This window comes from Podarcis cretensis (genome assembly GCF_951804945.1).
Source record: "Podarcis cretensis genome assembly, chromosome: 16".
In the NCBI taxonomy this organism is placed as follows: Eukaryota; Metazoa; Chordata; class Lepidosauria; order Squamata; family Lacertidae; genus Podarcis; species Podarcis cretensis.
Window position 1 is genome coordinate 14,117,382 of NC_137186.1, and position 26,235 is coordinate 14,143,616.

The 26,235-nt window shown below is 48.0% G+C and overlaps 1 protein-coding gene and 1 long non-coding RNA gene across 2 annotated transcripts; both read left to right on the forward strand.

Moving 5' to 3' along the window:
• The first annotated feature begins 91 nt into the window (after positions 1-91).
• Positions 92-26,235, forward strand: LOC307205338 (uncharacterized protein). The gene is made up of 9 exons (XM_079957614.1): positions 92-247; positions 2,829-2,931; positions 5,222-5,490; positions 15,158-15,271; positions 19,187-19,292; positions 21,418-21,686; positions 22,331-22,433; positions 23,777-24,045; positions 25,945-26,235. Exons 1-9 carry the CDS (start codon positions 236-238, stop codon positions 26,041-26,043), a joined length of 1,344 nt encoding a protein of 447 aa, XP_079813740.1. The 5' UTR covers positions 92-235; the 3' UTR covers positions 26,044-26,235.
• On the forward strand, positions 812-2,319 carry LOC307205378. Its single transcript, XR_013833991.1, has 2 exons — positions 812-876; positions 1,242-2,319. It is a non-coding gene; the product is annotated as an uncharacterized lncRNA (long non-coding RNA).

Here is a 26,235-nt window from a genome sequence, read left to right on the forward strand (position 1 = left end):
ATGAGAGGCTTCCTCCAGTTTCCTCGGCTTTGGCTTTTGGCAAGTCAGCTGGTCCCTCTGGGATGCCTGCCTCTGCCCATTTCAACACCCTCAGCCCAGGCCCCTTCCAGCGCAAAGGCGATTTAGAGCCTTCACCCCGCCCTGCCTGCAGCTGTCCACAATTGCTAAACTAAGCCACTGTCTGCTGGAGAGGGTGGAGTATCCTTCCGGGCCGGCCTGCCTGCAGCTCCTCAAGATGTCCGGCTATGTAAGTACCAACTGCGACTGCAGTTGACAGGGAAGCCGAATTGCCTCTGCTGTTGCACCGGCCATTTCTGTTGCTGCGCATTGTGGTGTGTCACAGAGCACGGCCGCTTCTAAAGCGTCTCTCTGTCATCGCTCGGCCAAGTTAAATATAGCCGTCTGTGGGTGCCCTCAGGGATTATGCTGCTCAAGGTTGGATTTCGACTCCCAGCAAAACGTCCAGATAGGCCTCTGGACATTCAAAGTGATTGCTGTTTTTGCTGTTAAATGAGAAGTTTCTAGTTCATAGGACTGTGGCAAAACACCCACCCACAAAGGCGCTGCTGTGTCTTAAATGACAGGGCTTTTCGATTTGACGCATGGAATCAAATTGGGATGTTTTTTGGATTATTGCGTCACGTTGTGAAATGGTTTAGTATGTGAGTGTTATTGTAATGATGCATTGTTCTGAATTTTAGCGGTTCTGTCGTGAGCTGGTTTGAGCATGTATTTATACGGAAAGCAGCATAAAAATGTTAATCATGACATCATGTTGTGGTGCGTGGCACTGAACACCCATGACGACACCTGTAATTCTGAGCCCCAGTTCAGACTCTGTATTTAAGCTAGACTTAGTATGTTTTTGGGACGTAGGTGGCGCTGTGGGTTAAACCACAGAGCCTAGGACTTGCCGATCAGAAGGTGGGCGGTTCAAATCCCCGCGACGGGGTGAGCTACCGTTGCTTGGTTCCTGCTCCTGCCAACCTAGCAGTTCGAAAGCACGTCAAAGTGCAAGTAGATCAATAGGTACCGCTCTGGCGGGAAGGTAAACGACGTTTCCGTGCACTGCTCTGATTCGCCAGAAGCGGCTGAGTCATGCTGACAACATGACCCGGAAGCTGTACGCCGGCTCCCTAGGCCAATAAAGCGAGATGAGCGCCACAACCCCAGAGTCGGTCATGACTGGACCTAATGGTCGGGGTCCCTTTACCTCTACCTGGTATGTTTTAGGAACTCAGTTGCCATTTTAAGCCTGCCTGCACCTAGCTGCTATCTCTGGTGTTCTTCAAGGCATATACTGAGTGAGAAAAAGTTATTTTTACATTTTGCAAAGCTGTTTGTTTGTGATTGTTATTTTAAGGGGGAGAAAAGGAGGTAATACTAGGAAAATCCAGTCTGCCTTAAAGCAACCTGGGTTACTAAAACAAAAAGGCTACAAGTAGCCTATCTGTATGGGGAAGTTTACAATGTTTTATGTTTTATGGTGTTTTTATATTTTTCTGGAAGCTGCCCAGAGTGGCTGGGGCAAAAAAGTCAGATGGGTGGCATATAAATAATAAAATTATTATTATTAAGATTCCTAATAATAATGATGATAACAACAACAACAACATATTACTTATACCCCGCCCATCTGGTTGGGTTTCCCCAGCCACTCTGGGCGGCTCCCAACAGATTAAAAACAGAATAAAACATCAAACATTAAAAACTCCCCTAAACAGGGCTGCAAAGGGATGGCACTCTGTTGAACACACGAACGTGAGGGAGGACGGATAATATCTAATAAATATATCCGCTCCTAGCATCTAATCAAATCCCAGCACAAAGCTTTCTTCAGCGTTTGCCCTCCTGCCACAGTCCTTTTTTATTTACAAAGTAATAATCATAAGTAAATAAGAATAAAAATGTGCACCCCACCACCAAGACCATTCTGTTGTAACTATTCAACCTCCCAAAATTTCAACATCTCTTGCGATGGTTTGACCCCTTTCCGTTTTAACAGTACAAATTCTACAAACACCTTCCATATCGCCTCAAAATCATTTCTCCTGCGTATTCCCTGCCTTACCTTAATGGCACATGTTAATTTACCATTAATAGCTGTATCCCACACTTCTTTATACCATTCTTCCAATTTATATTCTGCTTGCCCCTTCCACTTCCTGGCTATAATAATTCGTGCAGCTGTCAATAAATTTGTGAGCAAGCCCTTCATAGCCTGTGAACCTTCCACCCCACCGTAAATTGATAATAATGCTACCTCTGGACTTTCGGTCAGCTTTAACCCAGTGCTTTCTGTTATCTCCTTAAACACCCTTTACCCAAAAAATTGTACATATTTCCACCACATGTGAACATAATTCCTGGTTTTCTGGCATCCTCGGTTTCCTGCCACAGTCCTGCCTGCATTGTCACATTGCTGATTTACACTCAGCAAGCAGGTGGTGCTGTGGGTTAAATGACAGAGCCTAGGATTTGCTGATCAGAAGGTTGGCGGTTCGAATCCCCGCGATGGGGTGAGCTTCCGTTGCTTGGTCCCAGCTCCTGCCAACCTAGCAGTTCGAAAGCATGTCAAAGTGCAAGTAGATAAATAGGTACCGCTCCAGCGGGAAGGTAAAAGGCGTTTCCGTGCGCTGCTCTGGTTCGCCAGAGTTGGCCACATGACCTGGAAGCTGTACGCCGGCTCCCTCGGCCAATAAAGCGAGATGAGTGCCGCAACCCCAGAGTTGGTCACGACTGGACCTAATGGTCAGGGGTCCCTTTAGCTTTACCTTTATTACATCAGCTCCCTCCTGGCACTCGCTTCTCTGATTCTCTCTCGACAGATAGAGCCAAAGCCTGGAGACCTGATAGAGATTTCCCGTGTGGGCTACCAGCACTGGGCCATCTACGTGGGTTCCGGTTATGTGATCCACCTGGCTCCCTCAGGTAAGGTCCTTAGGCTTGTATCAGGTGCACAGCCAAGTCAGGCAGGGTTTACGGTTGCCGGCATTGCCAACTGGTCCTGTGCCTCTATGGTGGGCATTGCCAAGATGGAAATTATTAGCCACCTTTTCACAACACAGAAAGCTGTGGGGCTTTTCACGAGTGCTGGATTAGGACCCTGGGTTCGGAGGAGGCTGTTTCTAGAGAGATGTACATCATGGCAGTTTTCCCTGGATCACACCTTGCCACGCAATCGGGCCCAGACTCGCACACACCCCTCTCTCCCCTCCATCCAGGCAAACAGGGGGCATGAACAGAGCCGTAGCTAGGTGATCTTGCGCCCCCTACCCACGGACAAATTAGCTCTTCTTTCTGCCTCTCCTCCAACCCCACTCCACTCATTCAATTCACCCTCTATTTAAAACCATTTCTTATGAGGCAATAATCGATACAGTGGTATCTCTGGTTGCGAACAGGATCCATTCTTGAGGCCTGTTTGCAACATGAAAAGAGTGCAACCTGCAGCAGTGCGTCTTCACACGCGCGGGTTGTGATTCGCCACTTCTGTGCATGCGCGTGACATCCTTTTGTGTGTCTGCGCATGCGCGAGCAGCAAAGCCCAGAAGTAACCCTTTCCGGTACTTCTGGGTCACCGCGGGACATAACCTGAAAGAACGTAACATGAAGCCGACGTAACATGAGGTATGACTGTATATTTATAGACATATTTTTTAGCTGATTTTGCACCCTGCCCCATCGCATGCGCCCCTGGCAGGGGCCCACCTCGCCACCCCCTAGCTACAGCCCTGGGCATGAATAGAGTTCAAGGACACATTTAAGCCCAGAGAAAACACTCAAGGAGCAGGTGAAGCAAGAAGAGTTTGGATTTGATATCCCGTTTTATCATTACCCTAAGGAGTCTCAAAGCAGCTAATTGTTTCCCTTCCTCCCCCACAACAAACACTCTGTGAGGTGAGTGAGGTTGAGAGACTTCAGAGAAGTGTGACTAGCCCAAGGTTACCCAGCAGCTGCATGTGGAGGAGCGGGGAAGCGAACCCGGTTCCCCAGATTACGAGACTACTGCTCTTAACCACTGCACCACACTGGCCAGTGAGGGATGTGGCCCAGAGAGGGTAAAATTTACATTTGTTGCTCCACTTTTTTTTTTTTTTTTGCTACACCCTGTTTTTGCCTCTGGCTCCATCCACCTCTGCCATGTGGCCCCTGGAAAGTTGCCTAGAAGGGAATGTGGCCCTTGGGGTGAAACAGTATCTCCACTCTAGTCCTACCTTCAAAGTGCTGCATCCTCCAGACTTTCTTGTTTGGGATGATGAGGGTGAAGGAGGGCGGCTATTGGTCTTTTTATTTTTATTTTTTTTGCTGAGAAACCAGACCTATAGGATCACATTTCATAGAATCATAGAATCATAGAGTTGGAAGAGACCACAAGGGCCATCGAGTCCAACCCCCTGCCAAGCAGGAAACACCATCAGAGCACTCCCAGTCTTCTAGTTCTGGTTTTGTGTATTAAAAAGCACATCCTGTATAACTACATGGGTGATTTTGAATAATGAAGGTGGGCGAACAAAGTCAGGGAGCACAAGGACTGTCAATTCTGAAGAAGAGTGGACTTGAATTATCAATGGGCAGGATCCTTTCTTTAAATGATTCCTATTATATAAGATAAGGGACACGGGTGGCGCTGTGGGTTAAACCACAGAGCCTAGGGCTTGCCAATTAGAAGGTTGGTGGTTCGAATCCCCGCGACGGGGTGAACTCCTGTTGCTCGGTCCCTGCTCCTGCCGATCTAGCAGTTCAAAAGCACGTCAAAGTGCAAGTAGATAAATAGGTACCGCTCCGGTGGGAAGGTAAACCGTGCGCTGCTCTGGTTCGCCAGAAGCGGCTTCGTCATGCTGGCCACATGACCCAGAAGCTGAACGCCGGCTCCCTCGGCCAATAAAGCGAGATGAGCGCCGCAACCCCAGAGTCGGCCATGACTGGACCTAATGGTCAGGGGTCCCTTTACCTTTTTATTGTAAAAGATATTGGATATCACAATGGATTATGTTATTACAGGCTGGTGAAACTCAGATCCGGGAGGAGCAGGGCAAATGTGGCCCTCCAGTCCTCTTTACCTGGCCCTTAGCACCCCTCACCAGCCTTGCTCCACACCCTCCTGTCTGGAATGTGTCCTTTAACTCTGACCATGCCTCATGCTTGTCTGAATGGAGGCTAGAGAGGAGTATAAAAACAGGCCCACTGCATTACTGATGTTCCCTTTGTGTCTTCCAAGATGACTTATACCAGGCCAGCACCTCCAGCCTGATGTCTGCCCTGTCCGAAAAAGCCGTGGTGAAGAAGGAACTCCTGTGGAGCATTGTCGGGGACGACGCCTGCCGCATCAACAACAAATACGATCAGAAATATGAGCCGCTCCCGGCGAACAAAATCGTTCAGGAGGCGGAGGCGCTCCTGGGCAAAGAAATCCGCTACAGCTTGGCCAGCGAGAACTGCGAACATTTTGTCACCAGGCTGCGCTACGGCACGGCTAGGAGCGACCAGGTGTGTATCGATGGGCCACAGCTGTGTCTGCAGTGTGCCAGAGAAGCACAAGTCTCACTGCTTCGAAAGGGAAGAGCAATTTTGTGGCCTTCAGGGAAAAACGCTAATCTTATCAGCCCCTTTCTCCCAATGTATTGCTGTAAAAACTCTTCCTGGAGCAGCTGTAGTGAGAATGATGTTGCATGTTCCCCAATTGCCAAGCAGCTTAGGGACTCCAGAGTTTCCTTTCCTCTTGGAATGAAGGTCACTGCAGACTGTGATGCACCTAGGATACTGTATAGGATTTTATTTACATACACATACAGTGGTACCTCGGGTTAAGTACTTAATTCGTTCCGGAGGTCCGTTCTTAACCTGAAGCAGTTATTAACCTGAAGCACTACTTTAGCTAATGGGGCCTCCCGCTGCTGCCGCACCGCCGGAGCACGATTTCTGTTCTCATCCTGAAGCAAAGTTCTTAACCCGAGGTAATATTTCTGGGTTAGTGGAGTCTGTAACCTGAAGCGGATGTAACCTGAGGTACCACTGTACATATATATAACAGTGTTATTTTTCTAGAAAAAGAGGTGCCGGAACTCACCGTGAACACCTCCCTTGTTATCTTAGAATGGCAATGGCGCCACCTGAGAGGTGCTGGAACTGAGTTCCGGTGCATTCCATCTGAAAATAAAGCCACATACACACAGCAAAATGAAACTCTGAACCATCTAGATCTTGCTGAACTGTATCTTAACACGCTCATCAACCTAAGCAGACCCTCCAAGTGTCCCTATTTTCCAGTGACAGTCTTGGATTTACAGAAGCCGTCCCAGTTTCTGATTTGATCCTGGAATGTCCCTCTTTTCCTTAGGACGTCCTTGTTTGCATCGGAGGGTGTGGAGTTATGCAACCCCCGAGCCAAGGAGATAAGTAACTATTCAACCTTTAGCAGACATCTGAAGGCAGCCCTGTATAGGGAAGTTTTTAAATGTTTCAAATGTTTTTATATATGGTGGAAGCTGTCCAGAGTGGCTGGGGGAACCCTGTCAGATGGGCGCAGTATAAATTATTATTATTATTATTATTATTATTATTATTATTATTATTAACGACGGCCCTATTTCACTGGAGAAATGTTGGCAGGTAGCCCAGCAACATCTTAGAGGCCTATACAGCTTAACAGTTTCCCCTTCTGTGTTGTTTGCAGGTGAGAGACACCTTGGTTGCTGGCACAGTAGGGCTCTTCGGCGTAGGCCTTGTGGCCATTGCGGCGACAGTGGTCAGCAGCTTATTCCTGCCCAGAAGGCACAGAGAGGAATAAATGGCTGCGCACTCCTCCACCGATCCCCGTGGCAGGGAATGCTCTTCTGTTAGAAACTTAGCCTCTTTCCTAGTCTGTTTCAAATTCTGAAATCAGCGCAGTTCAGGAGACGACGCTTTCGTTTTTAAACGCAAGATTCTGCTCAGTGAAAGTTAAACATGTTGACTTTGTGCTGGGAATGTTTTCAAGGGCATCTTATAGAAACCTCACAGTTTCAGTGCCAAGGTTTTTTTTTGGGGGGGTGGGGGGTGGAGTGAGAGGTTGGGGGGTGTCCTGGGGCCACATGCCAGTGTCTTCTTCATTGCTGCCACCCACCTCTTGCTGTGGGCCCAATCTGCATGGATGCCCAGGGGAAGAGCGCATGTCATGTGGGGAGTGTGGGAAGTGTTCCCTGAAGGAGTAGAGATGCTTAACTCTGTATGTAATATTATCCCAGAAATCATGTTTGAACACTGACAAGGACCTGAACCATAGGGTTGTAGCCAATGGCAGCCCTACTGAGAGCTGGCCCATTTAAGTTAATAGGCATGTCTAAGCAAGGTTAAGGGGCGCTGGTGGCGCTGTGGTCTAAACCACCGAGCCTCTTGGGCTTGCCGATCAGAAGGTCAGTGGTTCGAATCCCTGCGACGGGTGAGCTTCCGTTGCTCGGCCTGTAAAGCGAGATGAGTGCTGCAACCCCAGAGTCGTTTGCGACTGGACTTAACTGTCAGGGGTCCTTTACCTTTTTTTAAAGCAAGGTTAATCAATTTCAATGGGTTTACTCTGAGCAGAACTTAGCTGCGTACAAGCCACAGAAACCAGTTCGCACATTCTATTCCTCAAAGGAGGCTGGTATGCCACATTTGCACTCCTTGTTTCCTCACCACCTGAAGTGTTCTTGGTGAGCATGACTGACACGGCCTTCTCAGTGGTGGCACCTGAGCTGTGGGAATCCCCTGCTGCAGGAGATTTAGCTAGCTCTCCTTTTTATGTCTTTTTGGACACTAGATAAAACAACTTCTTTTTTCTTTTAAAGGATGCCCCTTTTCTAGATAGCCACATTGAGAGACAAGCTTGCAACAGCCTGTTTTATGACTGCTGCTTGCTGTTTCTCTCCTTCTAGAATTTTGTCTTAGGTACCTTTTGTCTGTTGACTTTTGCAAAAAACAAAAACAAAACAAAAACCTTGTGGCTTCTGTTTTTAGAATAGAAAAGTGGATTTTATTTTTTTTAAAGTCTTAATAAAAATGTAAATAATTATTTTAAAAAAAGTCTCCCTCTCTGGTCTTTAAGCAATTGTAAATGTGGAATAGAATTCCTCCTTTGCCTCCTTAATGTCTCCAGAAGAATGGAGGGCTAACTTATTTCTCTGTAACACCTCAATTAGGAGAGGTGATGCAGTCCCTGGACACAGTGATTAGCTGTCAATTCTGTGTCCAGGGCATCTATCTACTGTCTCCATCTGGTATGCTGTCTCAGACCTTGCCTGCCTGCGCACTGTCTCGCCAAAGTGATACATCCTCTGGTTATCTCCTGCTTGGACTACTGCAATGTACTCTACGTGGGGCTACCTTTGAAGATGACTTGGAAAACTACAACTAATCCAGAATGTGGCAGCTAGACTGGTGACTGGGAGCAGATAAATAATAGCAGTTAAATTTGAAAACAATATAATGTAGACACCTGTGGCAGAGACCTGTTTATCCAGCTAGGATAGCTTGTTGATGCAACATGTTGTTTCCAGTTACAGGTAGGTAGCCGTGCTGGTCTGCCACAGTCAAAACAAAATAAGAAAAATCCCAGCAGCACCTTGGAGACCAACTAAGTTTGTTATTGGTATGAGCTTTCGTGTGCATACACACTTCAGATATTTGAGGTAGTGTGCATGCACATGAAAGCTCATACCAATAACAAACTTAGCTGGTCTCTAAGGTGCTACTGGAAGGAAATTTTTTATATTGTTTCCAGAAAGTGCAGGGGTGCCAACTTGAATAAAGTATTTGGGGGGCCCCAGGTCAGGGACCTCAGCCCTTTGGAGTTGGCTCCTATGGCTGTTGTATCTCAACAGGAACGCTGTTCCACAGAACAAGGGCAGCCACACTGAAAGCCCTGCTCTGTGAAGTGGGCTTGTGATATCTTTGGAACTTGCAGGGGAAATTCTACAGGAACCTCCGGCCCTCCAGAAGTTGCTGAACCCCCACTCCCAGCAGCCCCATGGCTGGGATGGGAACTGTAGTTCAGCGACACCCGGAGGGCCAAAGGTTCCCTAGCCCCAATGTAAGAGCTAAGGCAGTCTCTCGAGTGACTTTGTCCCCATGGATGAAGGAACTGAGAAAAAGTGAGTAAACACTTTCCTGAGTTGGTGGGGCAAATGGTATCATACTCCCCCACTTCACATATCCCCCCCTCCCAACAGTATTTAATGGTTACTTGGTAACAGGTGAGGTAGCGCTTTCCCTGTGATGTCACTCCAAGCATCAGGTAGAAAATGGGTGGTTAAATTCATTTGCCACAGGGAAAAATTGACAGCCCACTGCAGGTACACAAGGGTTTGTACATGGTTGGAAGGGGGGGTTTCTGCCTCTAGTTTTCTCTACTTTATCTGCGGTGGTTGCTGGGGTGTATTGAATTTGTACCTACCTCAAGCCCAACACTCACAGAAGGAGGCCCTGACGTGTAAGTAAGAAAAGAGATCTTCCATCAGGGAAGTTAAGGGTATAGGCTTGGTCCACAGACACCGAGCTCGGAATTCCGGAGTTCAGGAATGAGGCAAGATGTTCAGGACTGAGGGAAGAGGTCCCAGTGGTTTCTGTGCCCCTGGCCTCATTTCTAAGATGAAGCGCGATGGGCTCACCTGTTTTGCGGGACTGTGGAGATCCCAAATGAGTGTTCTCTTCCTCTTGAGTTGTCTCCCCATCACAGCCTCCTCCAGCCTCTGCAGAGACTTTCTGTTCTGCTTTGAGGAGGTGGGGAGGAGCCAGGACCCCTGATCCGACTTCTAAAGTGGCTGGTTGAGGCCCACCAGGGAGACCCCCACCTCCCATCAGTTAGCTCCTTCTCCTGGTTTCCTCCTGCTCTGGGCACTGCCAACACAAAGGCTTATGATGCTATCGGGAGAGCAGAGTCTCTCTCTCAGATTCATTTAGCTGTCAGAATATTGGTTTCCTTTGGGATCTGATGATCTGCCCATACTAAGCCAAGCTGCCAAGCTGCTACAGTATTTTTTATAGAGCAGCCTTTGCCAGCCTGGTGCCCTCCAGGTGGATAGCTCAGTTGGTTAGAGCAGGGTGCTGAAGACAACAAGGTTGCAGGTTCAATCCCCTTATGGGACAGCTGCATATTTCTGCATATTTCTGGACTAGATGATCCCTTCCAACGCTACAATTCCAGAATTCTATGTTTCTATTTTGGACTACAATTCCCATTAGCCTCACCAGCAGAGGGCAAATGGGATTGCAGTCAAAAAACATCTGGTTGGTGAGGACTGATATAGTCATCAGTGTACAGGACATTTGTTGATTTAGACAGGCCCCTGCTCCCAAGGGGTTTCCAATCTAAATTTTAGCCGAAGTTAAATAACAGAAGTGGCAGGGATGGGGAGGGCGGCAAATACAGGCAAAGGGGGGGCGGGCGATTAATGCATATTAATTTTGGTTGATTAATCATCTGTCTTTTAAAGTGATTAAATGGAAATGAATTTGCAAATGAGAAAACGCACCTTGGGGTGCTGGAGAAATCTCGTTGAATAAACAAGCCGTATCACTCATTGTCAGAAGGAAAGGACACCAGTATTTATTCGTTATATGTCCTATTATAGCAACAGGCTGGACCCAAAATAGCTTTTCTGAAACAGACACGGCTGCCCTTGACTTTCAGCCGCACTGATTAAAATTGGTATTAGTCGTAGCTGGAATGGCATTTAGGCAGCACCGTTTGAGCATTACAAGTCATCCTGACGATGGTCTTGCACAGTAGGCCATGATTGTTACCCACTGCTCCCTCATGTTGCAGCTGAGGCTGAGAGAATAATGGCTTAACTAAGGCCTCTTAGTGATTTCATGGATGAGGTAAGAGGATGGTCTTAGTCACTGCATGCACCAGCTGGTGTGTGTGTGTGTATACACAGAAACCAAAATATATTGGTATTTTCAGCGTTTTGTCCTGTTTGGTATGACATGGGTCCTGTGGGGAAGGCAGAGAGCTATGTGTGTGTAGAAAGGAACTGACATCTATTTTGCTGAACTATTGTCGATTCCCACCTAGAGGTTTTGAGTTAATAAATAAAAAAATAAATAAAAATAAAATTTATTACTTATACCCCGCCCATCTGGCTGGGCCTCCCCAGCCGCTCTGGGCAGCTTCCAACACAATATTAAAAACACAGTAAAACATCAAACATTAAATTTTTCCCTAAACAGGGCTGCCTTCAGATGTCTTCTAAAATTCAGATAGCTATTTATCTCCTTGACATCTGATGGGAGGGCACTCAATAGGGCGGGTGCCACTACTGAGAAGGCCCTCTGCTTGGTTCCCCGTAACCTCACTTCTTGCAGTGAGGGAACTGCCAGAAGGCCCTTGGAGCGGCACCTCAATGTTAAGGGAAGACTTTATGCTGGATGATGCTCCCGATTCAAGAAACCACAATAATCATAGATATTTATTATTATTATTATTATTATTATTATTATTATTATTATTAAGATTTATATACCGCCCTTCATCGAAATATCTTAGGGTGATTTGCTAGATAAAAACACAAGATAAAAGCACAAATAAATAGTTAAAACAGAAACAACAAAACAATAACTCATTGCTCAAGGCAGCTTACAACATGACAAGATTTACATAATTACGAAAGTCATCAATAAATAAACCACATCAAAAAAAATACACAACCAAATAGAAAACAATTTCCATATAAATCAAAATCTAAAACTAAGAATACAGCATTAATATCACAGTTTAAATGCCATAGGTAAAAAAAACCAGCAATTTAAAAAACAAACAAACAGAGCCCTCTCTGCCCAGCAGCAGCTCTTATATGGCCTGTCAGGCCCTGCCCGAGACCAGGTGGCAAGTGGCAGGACTGGGGCCCTCCTCTGATGTGAAGCTTTTCTCACAGTTCCCCACCTGCTGTGTTTGCCTACAATAAATTTCCCCCTTTTTTTGCAAAGGGAAAATATTTGGGGGGAACTAGTAGGGTTGCTGTCACCATCTGCGCCACGAAATTAAAAGACGCCTGCTTCTTGGGAGAAAAGCAATGACAAACCTAGACAGCATCTTAAAAAGCAGAGACATCACCTTGCCAACAAAGGTCCGTATAGTTAAAGCTATGGTTTTCCCAGTAGTGATGTATGGAAGTGAGAGCTGGACCATAAAGAAGGCTGATCGCCAAAGAATTTTGAATTATGGTGCTGGAGGAGACTCTTGAGAGTCCCATGGACTGCAAGAAGATCAGACCTACCCATTCTTAAGGAAATCAGCCCAGAGTGCTCACTGGAAGGACAGATCCTGAAGCTGAGACTCCAATACTTTGGCCACCTCATGAGAAGAGAAGACTCCCTGGAAAAGACCCTGATGTTGGGAAAGATGGAGGGCACAAGGAGAAGGGGATGACAGAGGACGAGATGGTTGGATAGTGTTCTCGAAGCTACCAGCATGAGTTTGACTAAACTGCGGGAGGCAGTGGAAGACAGGAGTGCCTGGCTTGCTCTGGTCCATGGGGTCACGAAGAGTCGGACACGACTAAACGACTAAACAACAACAGAGCAGGGTTGCTGGAAACCACCAGAGGGGACAGAGCGCTTTTGTGCTCAGGTCTTGCTTGTAAACTTCCCAGAGGCATCTGGGTGGGCATTGTGGAAACAGGAAGCTGGGCTGGATGGGCCTCTGGTCTGATCTAGGTCTTGTGTTTTCATTCGATGCTCATGGGATTATGGGAGCTGGAGTCCAGCTCTATCTGGAGGACCACAAATTCCCCACACATCCTCTAATAAGACGTAGAAAGTGAGCGTGCTTGGGCAATTCTCCCTTCCCCACTCTAGGCAATGGATCTCCTAGGTGTGTTCCCAGCTGCCAAGGCCTTCTTGGAATAAATTTTGCCTGACTGATGTGTCAATATCCAGAGCAGCCTCATGCAATCTGTGGCCAGCTCACACCCAGCCCAACAACTGGATGTTGTGCCTTGATTCTCCTTTTCTTTTCAGTACCAGTCAGGCAGTCACCCCTCTGAAAAATAGAGGCCATTACACAGGCCTGATGGGCTTGGTTACCTAGAACTGACCTAGGCACACTCCCAGGCTCTTGGATCAATGTTTAGAACAGGTGTTGGGAATTTTGACCCTCCAGAAATTGCTGAACTACAACTCCCATCATTCTTGGCCATGCTGCTTGGGGCTGATAGGAGCTGTAGTTCAGCAACATTTGGAGGACCAGTGGTTCCCCACATCCCTTTAGAGTAGGGTTCCCCAAACTTGGATCTCCAGCTGTTGTTGGACTACAACTCCCATCATCCCCAGCTAGCAGGATCAGTGGTCAGGGATGATGGGAACTGTAGTCCAAAAAGAGCTGAAGATCCAAGTTTAGGGAACTCTGCTTTAGAGGATGTTCTACTTGTGCTCTGAACCTCCCTCTCCCTCTCCGCCTTCTCTCACCCACCTCCTTTCAGACAATCCATGGCTGTTTCTTGTTTTTATAAGTACTTGTATGCCAAGTGGGCTGGGGTCGAGGGAGAGTATAGGCAGAGTTCAGCCAGAATCAGATTCTTTCAGGAACTTGAACCAGGTCTTTCAGGACCCTGGACAGCAGAGCCCAGGGAGCAAATTATTTGATCCCACTTGAGTGGGATGTGTGGGAGAACTTTAACTCCTCAGATATTCATCAGTCCCAGTCAGGATGACCAATGGTCCCAGGGATCACAGAACCATAGAACTGTAGGGTTGAAGGGACCACTAGGGTCATGCTCTACCAACTGAGCTATATGAGTTGCCGTCCAGCAGCCTCTGCAAGGCCCAAACTTTCCCATCCCTGAACCAGAGTTCGTGTTCTCAAGCCCTTCTCTGCATGCTGGGTGGGACCTCTCCTCCTCAGGTTCTGCCTCCTTGTTGAGGTGAGTAGAGTCTTAAAGGGGCAGCTGTCTATCCTGGAACCTGGCATTCCATTATGCTCTCTGCTGCCTCACACTGGGCAGGCTGCCTCTGTTAGTGAGCAGGTGCTGATGCAATGCAAGGGCCTCACAGAAGAGAAGTGGGAGCCCCTTTTCCAGCCCAGGTCTTGAGGGATGCAGTCTCTGAGGATCCAGGCTGAGCAGCAGGGCATCAGATGTAGGAGTCCCTGGTTTTGGACTACAGTTCTCATCATCCCTGACCACTGGCCCTGCTAGCTAAGGATGATGGGAGTTGTAGTCCAAAACCAGCTGGAGATCCAAGAATGTGCTGGATTATGCCCATTTAGTCCAGCATCCTGTCCTCATGGTGACCACCCAGAGGCTTCTGGGAAACCAGAATCTGAGCACAACAGCACTCCCTGCTGCCTGTGAGTCCCAGAAACTGGCATACTGCCTTCTATCGGACGAGGCAAAGCATAAGGAGGTAAAGCATGAGGTTGAATCCTGACAAGACAGAAGTACTGTTCTTAGGGGACAGGGGCGGGCTGGTGTGGAGGACTCCCTGGTCCTGAATGGGGTAACTGTGCCCCTGAAGGAGCAGGTGCGCAGCTTGGGAGTCATTTTGGATTCACAGCTGCCCATGGAGGCACAGGTCAGTTCTGTATCCAGGGCAGCTGTCTACCAGCTCCATCTGGTACACAGGCTTAGACCCTACCTGCCTGCGGACTGCCTCGCCAGAGTGGTGCATGCTCTAGTTATCTCCCGCTTGGACTACTGCAATGTGCTCTACGTGGGGCTACCTTTGAAGGTGACCCGGAAACTACAACTAATCCAGAATGCGGCAGCTAGACTGGTGACTGGGAGCAGCCGCTGAGACCACATAACACTGGTTTTGAAAGACCTACATTGGCTCCCAGTACATTTCCGAGCACAATTCAAAGTGTTGGTGTTGACCTTTAAAGCTCTAAACGGCCTCGGCCCAGTATACTACCCCCATCGTTCTGCCTGGATGCTGAGGTCCAGCGCCGAGGGCCTTCTGGTGGTTCCCTCACTGCGAGAAGCAAAGCTGCAGGGATTATTATTATTATTATTATTATTATTATTATTATTATTACCACTGTGGCTATTAACCACCAATAGCTTTATGCCAGGGTTCAAACCTGGGACACTTTGTATGCATTTATGCGACACTTCACCTTCATTGGCTGGCCCTTGATTTAGTAGATATGAGAGGAGGAGGAACACAAGCTATCTGTGCTTTACCCAAATGCTTTCCTTCCTAGCTATGCCCATTGGAAGTCGACACTGAGAATAACACACCAAGCCTAGTGAAGATGAACGACGAGGAGCAAAACCACTCAGCCTTCTTCATCAGGGTGAAGAACCCAGCTGAGCGGGTAAGTTGCCACCAGTGCACCACTTGAATCACAGAGCTGGAAGGGACACTCAGGGTCATCTAGCTCAACTCCCTCCAATGCAGGAGAGTTGCTTGCAGGCAAGGGAATTTGTGGTGACAGAGCAGGGTACTTTGTCGCTCCAGATGTTGGGATGAACCGATGCAGTGGAGGCTAGTGCCCGCTGGCAGCGAGGCCAACAGTAGGTGGAGCCAGAGCCAATGATAGGTGGAGCTGCAGTGGCGGAGGAAGGGGGGTGCAGTGGGTGTGGTCCACCTGGAATGTCATCCCTGGGGTGTGTGTGACATTGCTGCCCCGCCCCCCTGGGATGCTCGCCGAGGACAGCCTCTGTGGAGCTGATTCCTTTTCTTCCCCTCTGAATTCTACAAAGGCAACACTGAGAATTAGGAAGAGGAGGCCGGCATCTGGGGTCGCCCACTGGGCTGGTTGTAAGGAAAGAGGCATGCAGGTGGAGACTGGCTGAAGGCGGGCTGGACTTGGCAGAGCAACCTAATAAACCAGGGGTCAGCAACCTTTTTCAGTCCACCGTCCCTCAGCCCATGTGGTCGGCTGGACTATATTTTGAAATATATATATAAACGAATTCCTATGCCCCATAAATAACCCAGAGATGCATTTTAAATAAAAGCACACATTCTACTCATGTAAAAACACGCTGATTCCCAGACAGTCTGCGGGTCGGACTGAGAAGGCGATTGGGCTGCATCTGGCCCACGGGCCTTAGGTTGCCTACCCCTGTAATAAACCTAGAAGGCTGTGGACAGGGGTCCACATCCCCACTAAACCAGGAAGTGCATTGGGCGAGACTGAGCCAGGAGCCAGGCGAGACTGAGCCAGGAGCCAAATAATTTATCAGTGTAGCCTAGTTCACAGATTTGTTGTGAAGCTGAGGCAGGTTGGGAGGCAGGGGGAGAGATATAGCCTTGTAGGCTACCTTGAATTGTTTGGTGAAAGGGCAGAATATTAAAAGGAAAGGGAGATGATGAAGAAGAAATGTGTAATACATACAGTACTCATCTTCCTATTTCTCTTCTTTTCCTGCTGAGCACAAAACTGCCAGCAGAGGGAGCTTCGTCATAACTGGGGGTGGAGGGGGGGGGGCGGAGAACCACCACCTCTGAAATATCCGTGCTATGGTATTTGTTGACTTTTGAGAGGGCCCTCCCCCCCTACTTTTCATTGAAGATTTTCTTGTGTAACAAAAAGGAAATACTGTATAGCGCCTCCACTTTCATTTCATAGAGTCTTTCTCACAGTTCGTTTACATGCGGTAAGAGACACTATTGTCATAGACATTATGCGGAAAAAGAGAGGAGACAGAGGTGGGGAGAGATAATGTTCTTTCGTTCTAGTGCAGGGTTTTTTTAGGGTGTGTGTGTGTTGTCATATTTCAAACAGTGAAAATCCAGACAAAAAAGGGTGGGTTGTTTACCTTTTTTACATTTTGCCCAAAGGAGTTCTTTTGGGAAAAAATGCATTTTAAAAAATGTTTTGGAGCTTCTTTAAAGTAAAATTGCCGGAAACGGCACTGCCGACAAGGGTTGCCATACCTCTGGATTTTCCCAGAACTATTGCAGGCTGGTTGGCCAGTTTGTATGGGTCAGATTAGGCATATTCAGTGCTTTTTTTCTGGGGGTACACATACCCCTAAAAATTTTGTGAATCTCAGTTTGGCCACATTGAGGGGCAGTATTTCAATATGAGTAGGAATATGAGAGTACCCCATAACATTTGTTTTTTTTAAAGAAAAAAAAGTACTGGGCGTATTAATTCATATGCTGTGGTGGTGGTGGTGGTGGAATAGGTCAATTCTATTGTTGTGCTGTATATGTGATAAAGAGGGGACATGGGTGGTGCTGTGGGTTAAACCACAGAGCCTAGGGTTTGTTGATCAGAAGGTTGGGGGTTTGAATCCCCACAACGGGGTGAGCTCCCGTTGCTCGGTCCCTGCTCCTGCCCTCCTAGCAGTTCAAAAGCACAGCAAAGTGCATGTAGATAAATAAGTACCGCTCCGGCAGGAAGGTAAACGGTGTTTCCGTGCGCTACTCCGGTTCACCAGAAGCGGCTTAGTCATGCTGGCCACATGACCCAGAAGCTGTACGCTGGCTCCCTCGGCCAATAAAGCGAGATGAGCGCCGTAACCCCAGAGTCGTCCGTGACTGGACCTAATGGTCAGGGGTCCCTTTACCTTTATATGTGATAAAGGGGAGCCACACCGGGGTGAAGGCACCCCCCTCTGCTTGTCCCTGTGCTAGCTTAAGCTTATGTTTGCTGGTTAACTTTTCTAATAACAGGACATGGCGACAGATACAATCTGAAACACTCACCAGACTAGCGTAACCATTCCTCAAAAACAAACTAAAGAAATCTCCTGTCTCTTTAAGAGCAGCACAGCAGGGAGTAGTTTTGCCAGTGGCAGCTTCTCTGCTGCAGCCATGCAGTTAGCTGTGATAAGAAGGAAGTGGTGAAATTCCCCCCTACAGCACAGCTGTTTAAAAAGGCACAGGAGGTCTGGATCCAGCAACCCAGAAAAAGGATTTGCAAGGGTTTCGATTCCTCTGGGCAGCTCATGAGCAGAATTTGGCAGGCGGCGGCGGGGGGGCGGCGCGGCGCAGAGCCAGATAAGAACATGGCAATGGCCAGCTGCCTAGAGGGTTCTCAGAAGTTGTGCTTGTGGACGTATCTCCTTTCTGTAGCTAGCTGGGCAGACTGCCTCAAGGGCGCCATCTAGGCTGCAGTCCCGGCCTGCCTGTGCATTCGGTCAGTTAATGTGAATGGCCAATCCATTTCTGCTCAGCCATCTAGGTGTCGCTGTTGACAACATCGATTTAAAACAGCCTTTCTCAACCTGTGGGTCCCCAGATGTTGTTGAACTACAATTCCTATCACCCCTAGCTAGCAAGGCCAGAGCTCAGGGATGATGGGAGTGGTAGTCCAACATCATCTGGGGTCCAACACCATCAGGTTGAGAACTGCTGATTTAAAAGCAACCAAAGGTCTCTCCAAAGATGGACACGGTATGAGAACTCTTCTTATCTTCAACACCCGCAGAATTCCAGCCATAATCATGGAAAAGAAGGCTCACTTAGTGCAGAAAGACTTCTTTCCATACCAGCATTTTGTAGACACATCAACCTACCCCCCTGCTTGCACCGAAAAGTAATATTGTCTAGTCATCCAAAGTTGGCAGTTGTTCTACAGCTAAAGAAGCTCTCAGTCAATGGGGAGGATTTTTTCATCGCTTACTGCAGTACCAAATAATAATCGTGTCCCTGATGCACCAGACTGGGCAGTCCCAGAGGAAGCGGATTTGCTAAATAACTTTACTAAGCTAACAGACAAAAAACAAAGTATCATTCTTATCAAACTGAAGAATTTACACTCCAGGTTGCTACAAATAAAACAGCATGGAAAACAACATCCCCTGCAAGTGTCACAGAAAAAGCGGAACATCCTGTTTTTTATCGCAAGAGAATGGCAGCCATTTTGGTTGCCACGATCTCAGGCAATTTCATGGCACAAAATCCGCCCCCCCAAAGCGCTTTTTCAGGGTTGCAATCTTGTGTGGTGCCCCCAAATGCATATTTTGGGGTGCTGTGCCTTTAAAAAGCACTTTTGGGGCAGGAGAAACCATGGTGTTGTGGACCTCACATGGTGCTGTGAGATCTCACATAGTGCTGTGAGATCACAGCAACCAAAATGGCCGCCATGCTCTTATGATAAAAAATGGGAAGATGGTGTCCCAGATTTTGGCTTGGAGAATATGTAAATCTGCCCCCCCCTTTGTCTGGCCCTATGGACTCTCCCCATGCTCCCTGTGCCCTGCAGGCCACCCCCATCGTGGTATTGTGATGGTTTAGAGCAACAACTAAACTTTGTCATCCATTTTCCTTCTAGGATGAATTAAAACCTGGAGACCTCATTGAGATCTTCCGTTCTTCTTGTCAGCACTGGGCCCTCTATGTTGGGGATCGGAAGGTTGTCCACTTGGCAACTGAATGTGGTGAGCTCAGCAATACTTGTGGCCACTTATCTTGGTTCTGATGACCTATCCCTAGAGTTGTGGTGGGGAGACTTTGGCGCTCAAGATGGGGTTGTACTCTGGTTCCCAACCACCCCCGGCTAGCGTGGGCAACTGTAACGGGTGGTGGGAGTAGGAGGGTCCAAAGTTTCCCTTGTCTGAAGCCTGGGGGAGTTTCTCTTCTCAAACCACTGCAACGACTCCCCTTCTTACAATTGCACTGTTGCTGTGCCTTTTAAGCAGAAGATAAGCAGAGCAACAGCACCACCTACTGGCAGGCATAGAAGTACCCAACAATGCACTTCAGCACACTGCGGTACTCTCCAGTTAGCTCCAAGGGATTTAACACCAAGCTAGGAAGAGGGGGATGAGTTGTTTACGGTTCAATAAGAGATGCAAAGTTTACTGGTGTCAACATGTGGTTGACAAGTGGGTGCCCTGGCACAGTGGCTGAGCAAGTCGATCGGGCACCTGGGGCGGGGCAGGACGCTCCGCGGGGCCTCCGAGGAGTCTGCCTGCTTTCTCTCACTCAGCCATCCTACAGCTGAGGGGGAGGTGGCAAGCGGACCATTTGGGGCAGTGCGGAGCCTGTGGGCAGCCAAGTCACCGTGTTACTCCCAGGAGAGACATGTGGCTCGGGCGTGCTGCAGGCCCCGCACTGAGTGCCGCCTGGCATTTTGTCACTCCCCTCAGTGGAGACACCTGGGGTGGACTGCCCTCCCCCCCTCCCCCTGCCCTGGCTGTCGAAGTTGGGCCATGGGCCCATTTGGCCAAAGAGGGGGTGGGGAGCGAGAGGAGGAGAGAGGGAATGGGAGGGAGGGAGGGAGGGAGGGAGAAAGAAAGAAAGAAAGAAAGAAAGAAAGAAAGAAAGAAAGAAAGAGGTGAAGTAAATACTGCAAATTAATAGAGCCCCACAGGGCAGGTATGGGGAGATTCAGGCTTTTGTGTGTGGGGATACTAACTGCAGGCTCTTGTGTAGGGGGGATGCTAACTAGTATGAGGTATGCTAACTGGAGTCAAGGAAAAGATGGAGCTGGGGAGCAAGACAGAGCACAGGTGGGGACAAATATGCAGTCATCACAAAGGGACTTACTGGAATATTGAATCCACTTCAAAATAATCTTACAATAGCTCTTATATTATATTAGCTCTTATATAGCTCTTATATCTTTTTCAGTCAGGGCTATAAGACTTCTGATGCACCTGTTAACTTTGCATCTCCATGGCTGCCTCCAGTGGCTGCCTGGGCCTTGCGAACATATACCTGCAGCCTAGTCACTGGTGGTGTTCAGGAATTCTAAGAAACCTCAAAATAAATGCAGCTTTGAAAGTCCTCCACCTGCATTCAAAATGCCACCCAAATTGTATCCAAACACAGATGATAAACGAGTCCTTGAGCTTAACCTCCATGCCAAGTTTGGGTGGAATCTAGACACATATTTAAAAAACACTGAGAAAATGCTTCTTTAAAAAGCTTTTTGGAAAATATTGAATTTGCCATAAGCTCACCATCACCATCTAGTGTCGCATTTCAGGGGTCAGCAAACTTTTTCAGCAGGGGGCCGGTCCACTGTCCGTCAGACCTTGTGGGGGGCCAGACTATATTTTGAAAAAAATAAAAATGAACAAATTCCTATGCCCCACAAATAATCCAGAGATGCATTTTAAATAAAAGGACACATTCTACTCATGTAAAAACATGCTGATTCCCGGACTGTCCATAGGCCGGATTTAGAAGGTGATTGGGCCGGATTCGGCCCCCGGGCCTTAGTTTGCCTACCCATGGTATAATGCACTTAAAAACACACTTAAAACATTTCATTTGCAGCTGTATAGCTGAGTCCTTGGTTAAAGCCACTGCAGGTTTGAAAGGCACAGTTTGCCATCTTGATTAAAAATGGCATCCAATCACTACCGAGTGTAGATAAGACACCTGCTCCTTGATCTCAGGAACCATCATGGCCAACTTGGTTACGGGATCTTAAGAGGTGTCTGAATGCCCAGAGAACAGATGGGGAGATAGGCAAGCTTTCTGAGAGATAGAGAGATGTGCTGTTTTCGTCCCGTTCTCACTCTGTCTCTCCCCACTCTTCCTTCTCCTCCCCAGGTGACCATCTTCCGGATGGAACTCCGAATGCCTTGGCGGTCTTGCCCGACAGAGCTTACGTAAAGAAGGATTGGCTGGAAGACGTCGTGCGGAAGGACCGGTACCGGGTGAACAATAAACATGACGAGACGCAGCCGCCGCTCCCCCTGGCCAAGATACTCTGGCAGGCCGAGGAGCTGGTGGGCAAGGAGATGCCCTACACCTTCAACAGCCCCAACTGCGAGCATTTTGTTATGGAGCTACGATACGGAGCAGAAATGAACGAGCAGGTGCAGTGGGCAGGGTACCGTGTGCTTAGCATTCAAGGGAAGAAGGCCTGTCAGCATACATGGGAGTTGTAGTCCAGCCACATCCATTGACTATTGGCATTGGCTACCCCTGGGGTGATAGGGACTCGGATAGCGCTGTGGGTTAAACCACAGAGCCTAGGACTTGCCGATCAGAAGGTCGGTGGTTCGAATCCCTGTGACGGGGTGAGCTCCCGTTGCTCGGTCCCTGCTCCTGACAACCTAGCAGTTCGAAAGCACGTCAAAGTGCAAGTAGATAAATAGGTACCGCTCCAGCGGGAAGGCTAACGGCGTTTCCGTGCACTGCTCTGGTTCACCAGAAGTGGCTTAGTCAGGCTGGCCACATGACCCGGAAGCTGTACACCGGCTCCCTCGGCCAGTAAAGTGAGATGAGCACCGCAATCCCAGAGTTGGTCATGACTAGACCTAATGGTCAGGGGTCCCTTTACCTTTACCCCTGGGGTGAAGCACTGGGCATGGAACCAGAAACAGCAATCTTGGCCATAAAAGGAAATGCTACCTTTCTGCCTCATCTCTGGGAGATGGGCAAGCAGCAGCCTTTTAGCGCCACCAAAACCCCCCACTTCAATCTTTCTTTAATTTTCTTTTTCTTTTCTTACCTGTAGGATGAAATTAAACCTGGCGACCTTATTGAGATCTTCCGCTCTTGTTATCAGCACTGGGCCATCTATGTTGGGGAAGGCAAAGTTGTTCACTTAGCTCCTGAATGTAAGTTTCCATGGAAACCCATCAGCCCAGGGCAAAGCCCATGAAATATCTTGCTCCTACAAAGTCTTGGAGTGGAATGAAGCCTGTTATACCTTCAGGGACAGACCACACCCACTCAGGCCCCTCCCCTTCCTTGGGTTGCAGAAGGCCAGCTCCGTGGCTTGGATCCTAACACTCCTTCTTAAGAATTATTTCATGGCAAGAGCTGCTAGGACAGCTTATGGGCAGGGGCGAAACTAGGCTTTATTTCACTCAGGTCAAAGACCAAGTTTGGCACCCTCCCACACACATTTGCGCGCGCGCGCACACACACACACACACACACACACACACACAGGCTGGGAGTCTCAATGGCACTCCTCTGGAGGCTTCACCTGGGGCAAAACACCTGGCTAGCCCCCTGCCCTCCAGCCATGGCTCTTCTTGTGGGAGAGGTTCTGTTCAGGCTTTGTAACAGAATGACAGCAAGAACCATTTATAATAAGGTTACCAGATTTTTTCCCAATGAATCTGGCGATTTTGAATGGGGACTGATTTGTAAACCTGGGGTCTGTCCCCGGGGAACGGGGACATCTGGTAACCTCAATTTATAACACACACACACACACTTTAGAGCATTTCCTGATACTCTGTGCAGAACTCCAAGGATTGTACATGGCTTGTAGAAGGCACAAGTGCCGCCTGCAACAAAGCGTTGCAGCATGGAAGTGCTTTTGTTCAGGGTTCCAGACAGCCAGGCTCTTTCAAATACTCTGTTCAATTTGAAAGGCCTTTGGTCTGATCCAGCAGAACTCTTCTGAGGTTCTCGAAGGGCTGCTACAGGAAACTTTCATTCCACCAGATGATGCTGAACTCCCATCAACTCCCTTGGGCCATGATTGAGGGGGTCTCTGGGAGTTGTAGTTCACCAACATCTGGAAGGTCAAAGGTTCCCCATACCTGTTGCAGTGATCAGGAACCTGTGGTCCTCCAGACATTGCTGGACTACAGTTCCCATCATCCTTGGCTAGGCTGACTTAAGGGCCTGAGGGGAGCTGGAATCCAGCAACATCTGGAGAGACTTCACGTTTCTCTGTAGGAAGGCATTGTGGGAGCCAGAAGATGAAAGCAAGTTTCCTTTAAATAGAGTGTTCCACAGATGGTCTAGTAATAAAAAATAGTGGAAACAGCAGCAGCAGCAGCAGCAGCAACAACAACAACCATCTTAATGGCAGGAGGGTGATCAATGTGCTCCAAATTTTTGCTTCCCCAGATCCCCCTATTTTAATTTGTCCTTTCAGTTCTTCCTGCCGTTTGTAGATTCTGAGCCCCTGAGAGTCTCCCCACCTCCTTCCCTCCAACAGGCGACCGTCTTGCAAACGGTGCCGCCAGCGTACTGGCGGTCTTGTCTGACAGAGCTTACGTGAAGAAGGACTGGCTTGATGTTGTGGTGAGGAAAGACCAGTTCCGAGTGAACAACAAGCATGACCTCACGATTCCTGTGCTGCCACTTGCCAAGATCCTCCAGCGGGCAGAGGAGCTGGTTGGGAGGGAGATGCCCTACAATCTGACGAGCCACAACTGTGAACACTTTGTGATGGACCTGCGATATGGAGTTGCAATGAGTGACCAGGTAGAACTGCAAAATGTAGAGCTGGAAGGGGTCCAGTCTAGTTCAGTGCCCCCTGCATTTCAGAAATCACAGCAAATTCCGAGGATGTCTGCTCCACTGCAGAATAGCTCTTACCCTCGGAAAGTGATTCCTCATGTTTAGTTGGAATCTCCTTTCGTGAAGTGAGACAGCGTTAGTTCGGCCTCAATGTTTTCCCTTTCTACAACATGGAAATAAGGCTGGAGTCTGACATTTTTAAAAATAAAATAAAATAATAATAATAATAATAATAATAATAATAATAATAAAATACCCCACCCACCTGGCTGGGTTTCCCCAGCCACTCTGGGCAGCTTCCAACAAAATATTAAAATGCAGTAATGCATCAAACATTAAAAGCTTCCCTAAACAGGGCTGCTTTCAGATGTCTTCTAAAAGTCTGGTAGTTGTTGGTCTTTGACATCTGGTGGGAGGGTGTTCCACAGGGCGGGCGCCACTACCGAGAAGGCCCTCTGCCTGGTTCCCTGTAACCTCACTTCTTACAGTGAGAGAACCACCAGAAGGCCCTCGGTGCTGGACCTCAGTGTCCCGGCAGAACGATGGGGGTGGAGACACTCCTTCAGGTATACTGAAGAGAAAGAGGGAGGAAAGTAAAGGTGGTGTGAGGGAGGCTTCTTTCTTTCTGCTTTACATTTCCTTTGTTATGTTGTCATGTCTGGCTCAGACAAGTTTCGCAGGTTCCTGAAGCAAGGCCAAAAACCTGCAACACCTCTTTGACCAGAAAAGAGCATGTTCACTATGGCAGCAGTGATGTCCTTTTTTTTGTAGCACTTTCAACTCTCTGGAGCAAAAATCCCAGTACACCTGCTGCTTCCCTCTTACCCCAAAGCCTACCCTATTAGAGCTAATGCATTGCAGCGAGTAAACTGTAAACCAGGAAGTCTCTGGTTCAAGTGTGGCCTTAAATTAACTTGAAGTGAGGCAGTGTTCGTTCAGCCTCAGTGTTTTCCCCTTCTGCAAAGTAGGGATCACGACCCCACCCTACTTTGCATTTAAAGGTAAACACACTGAATCTGGGCTTTCCATAACAACACACAAACTGAAACACAGCTATCTTTTGAAATTCACAGTTCTCTGAATTTTGCAATGTTCTTCTCCAGGCAAGAAATGTGTAGGAAAAAATGCACATTTGGGGACAAAGTGTGCATAAAACAGCATAAATAGTAAAAAAATAACTTGGGGAAAAAAAGCATTATACTGGGGAAAACTGCATGGATAAAAAGTGCTCATTTTGCAAAATTGCATACGAAAACATGTGTATATATAGGAGGCATTCATACTGAAATGCCGATGAATTTGCAAACTGAGATGGAAATGTGGAGGAAAAATGAGAAACAGAGAGAAAGTGAAACAGATGGACCCACCTGCCCCACAGTTCCCAATGATCCCCGCAGAGAGGAATTGATGGTCAAACTACTCTGGGAATTGTAGCTTTGTGATGCGAATGGGGGACTCCTAACAACTCTCAGCACGCTCAGGATTTTTTTTTGGGGGGGTGAGCCACAACTGTTTAAAGTGGGTATAATACCTCTTTAATTGTAAGATGGGGTCAGATTCATCCAGCCTTACAAGTCTGTTTGTAACCATTTATTAAAAGAATGGATATGATGTGAAGACGGGGCTTCTCCACACTTCTGTTTGCCCACCCACTCCCTGCCAAGAAAACCAGGGGTTTGGCATTTGTGATGATTTAGCACTAAAAAGCGATTTATCCAAAATAAAACAGTGGGGGGAAAGGTAAAGGCGCTCAGACACACGACAAGCGGAAGTGTGTGTCGGGCGTGTGACATCAGCATGCGACTTCTGCAAATCTCTCTCTGACTCATAGCCCACCCACCATTCTCTCCCATTTTCTTATAGGTCACCGAGGCCATTGCTGTGGGGACAATTGGCATGATGGGTGTGGCAGCCGCCATGATCCGATCTGCGGCGAAGAGGCGCAAGCACCGCTACGAATAGCTCGTGGGGAGGGGCCAGGGGCCTCCATGGCGGGATTATTACCAGCTCTGGGGGTGTTTTTTGACTGCCCAGCGTCTTTTATTTGACAGATTGTTTTCAGACCACCAGACCAAAGATTAAATCAGATTTCGTGACAGAAGAAAACCACCCACCCACACCGTGCTTGGAGCCAATAAAACTCTCTTCAGGATA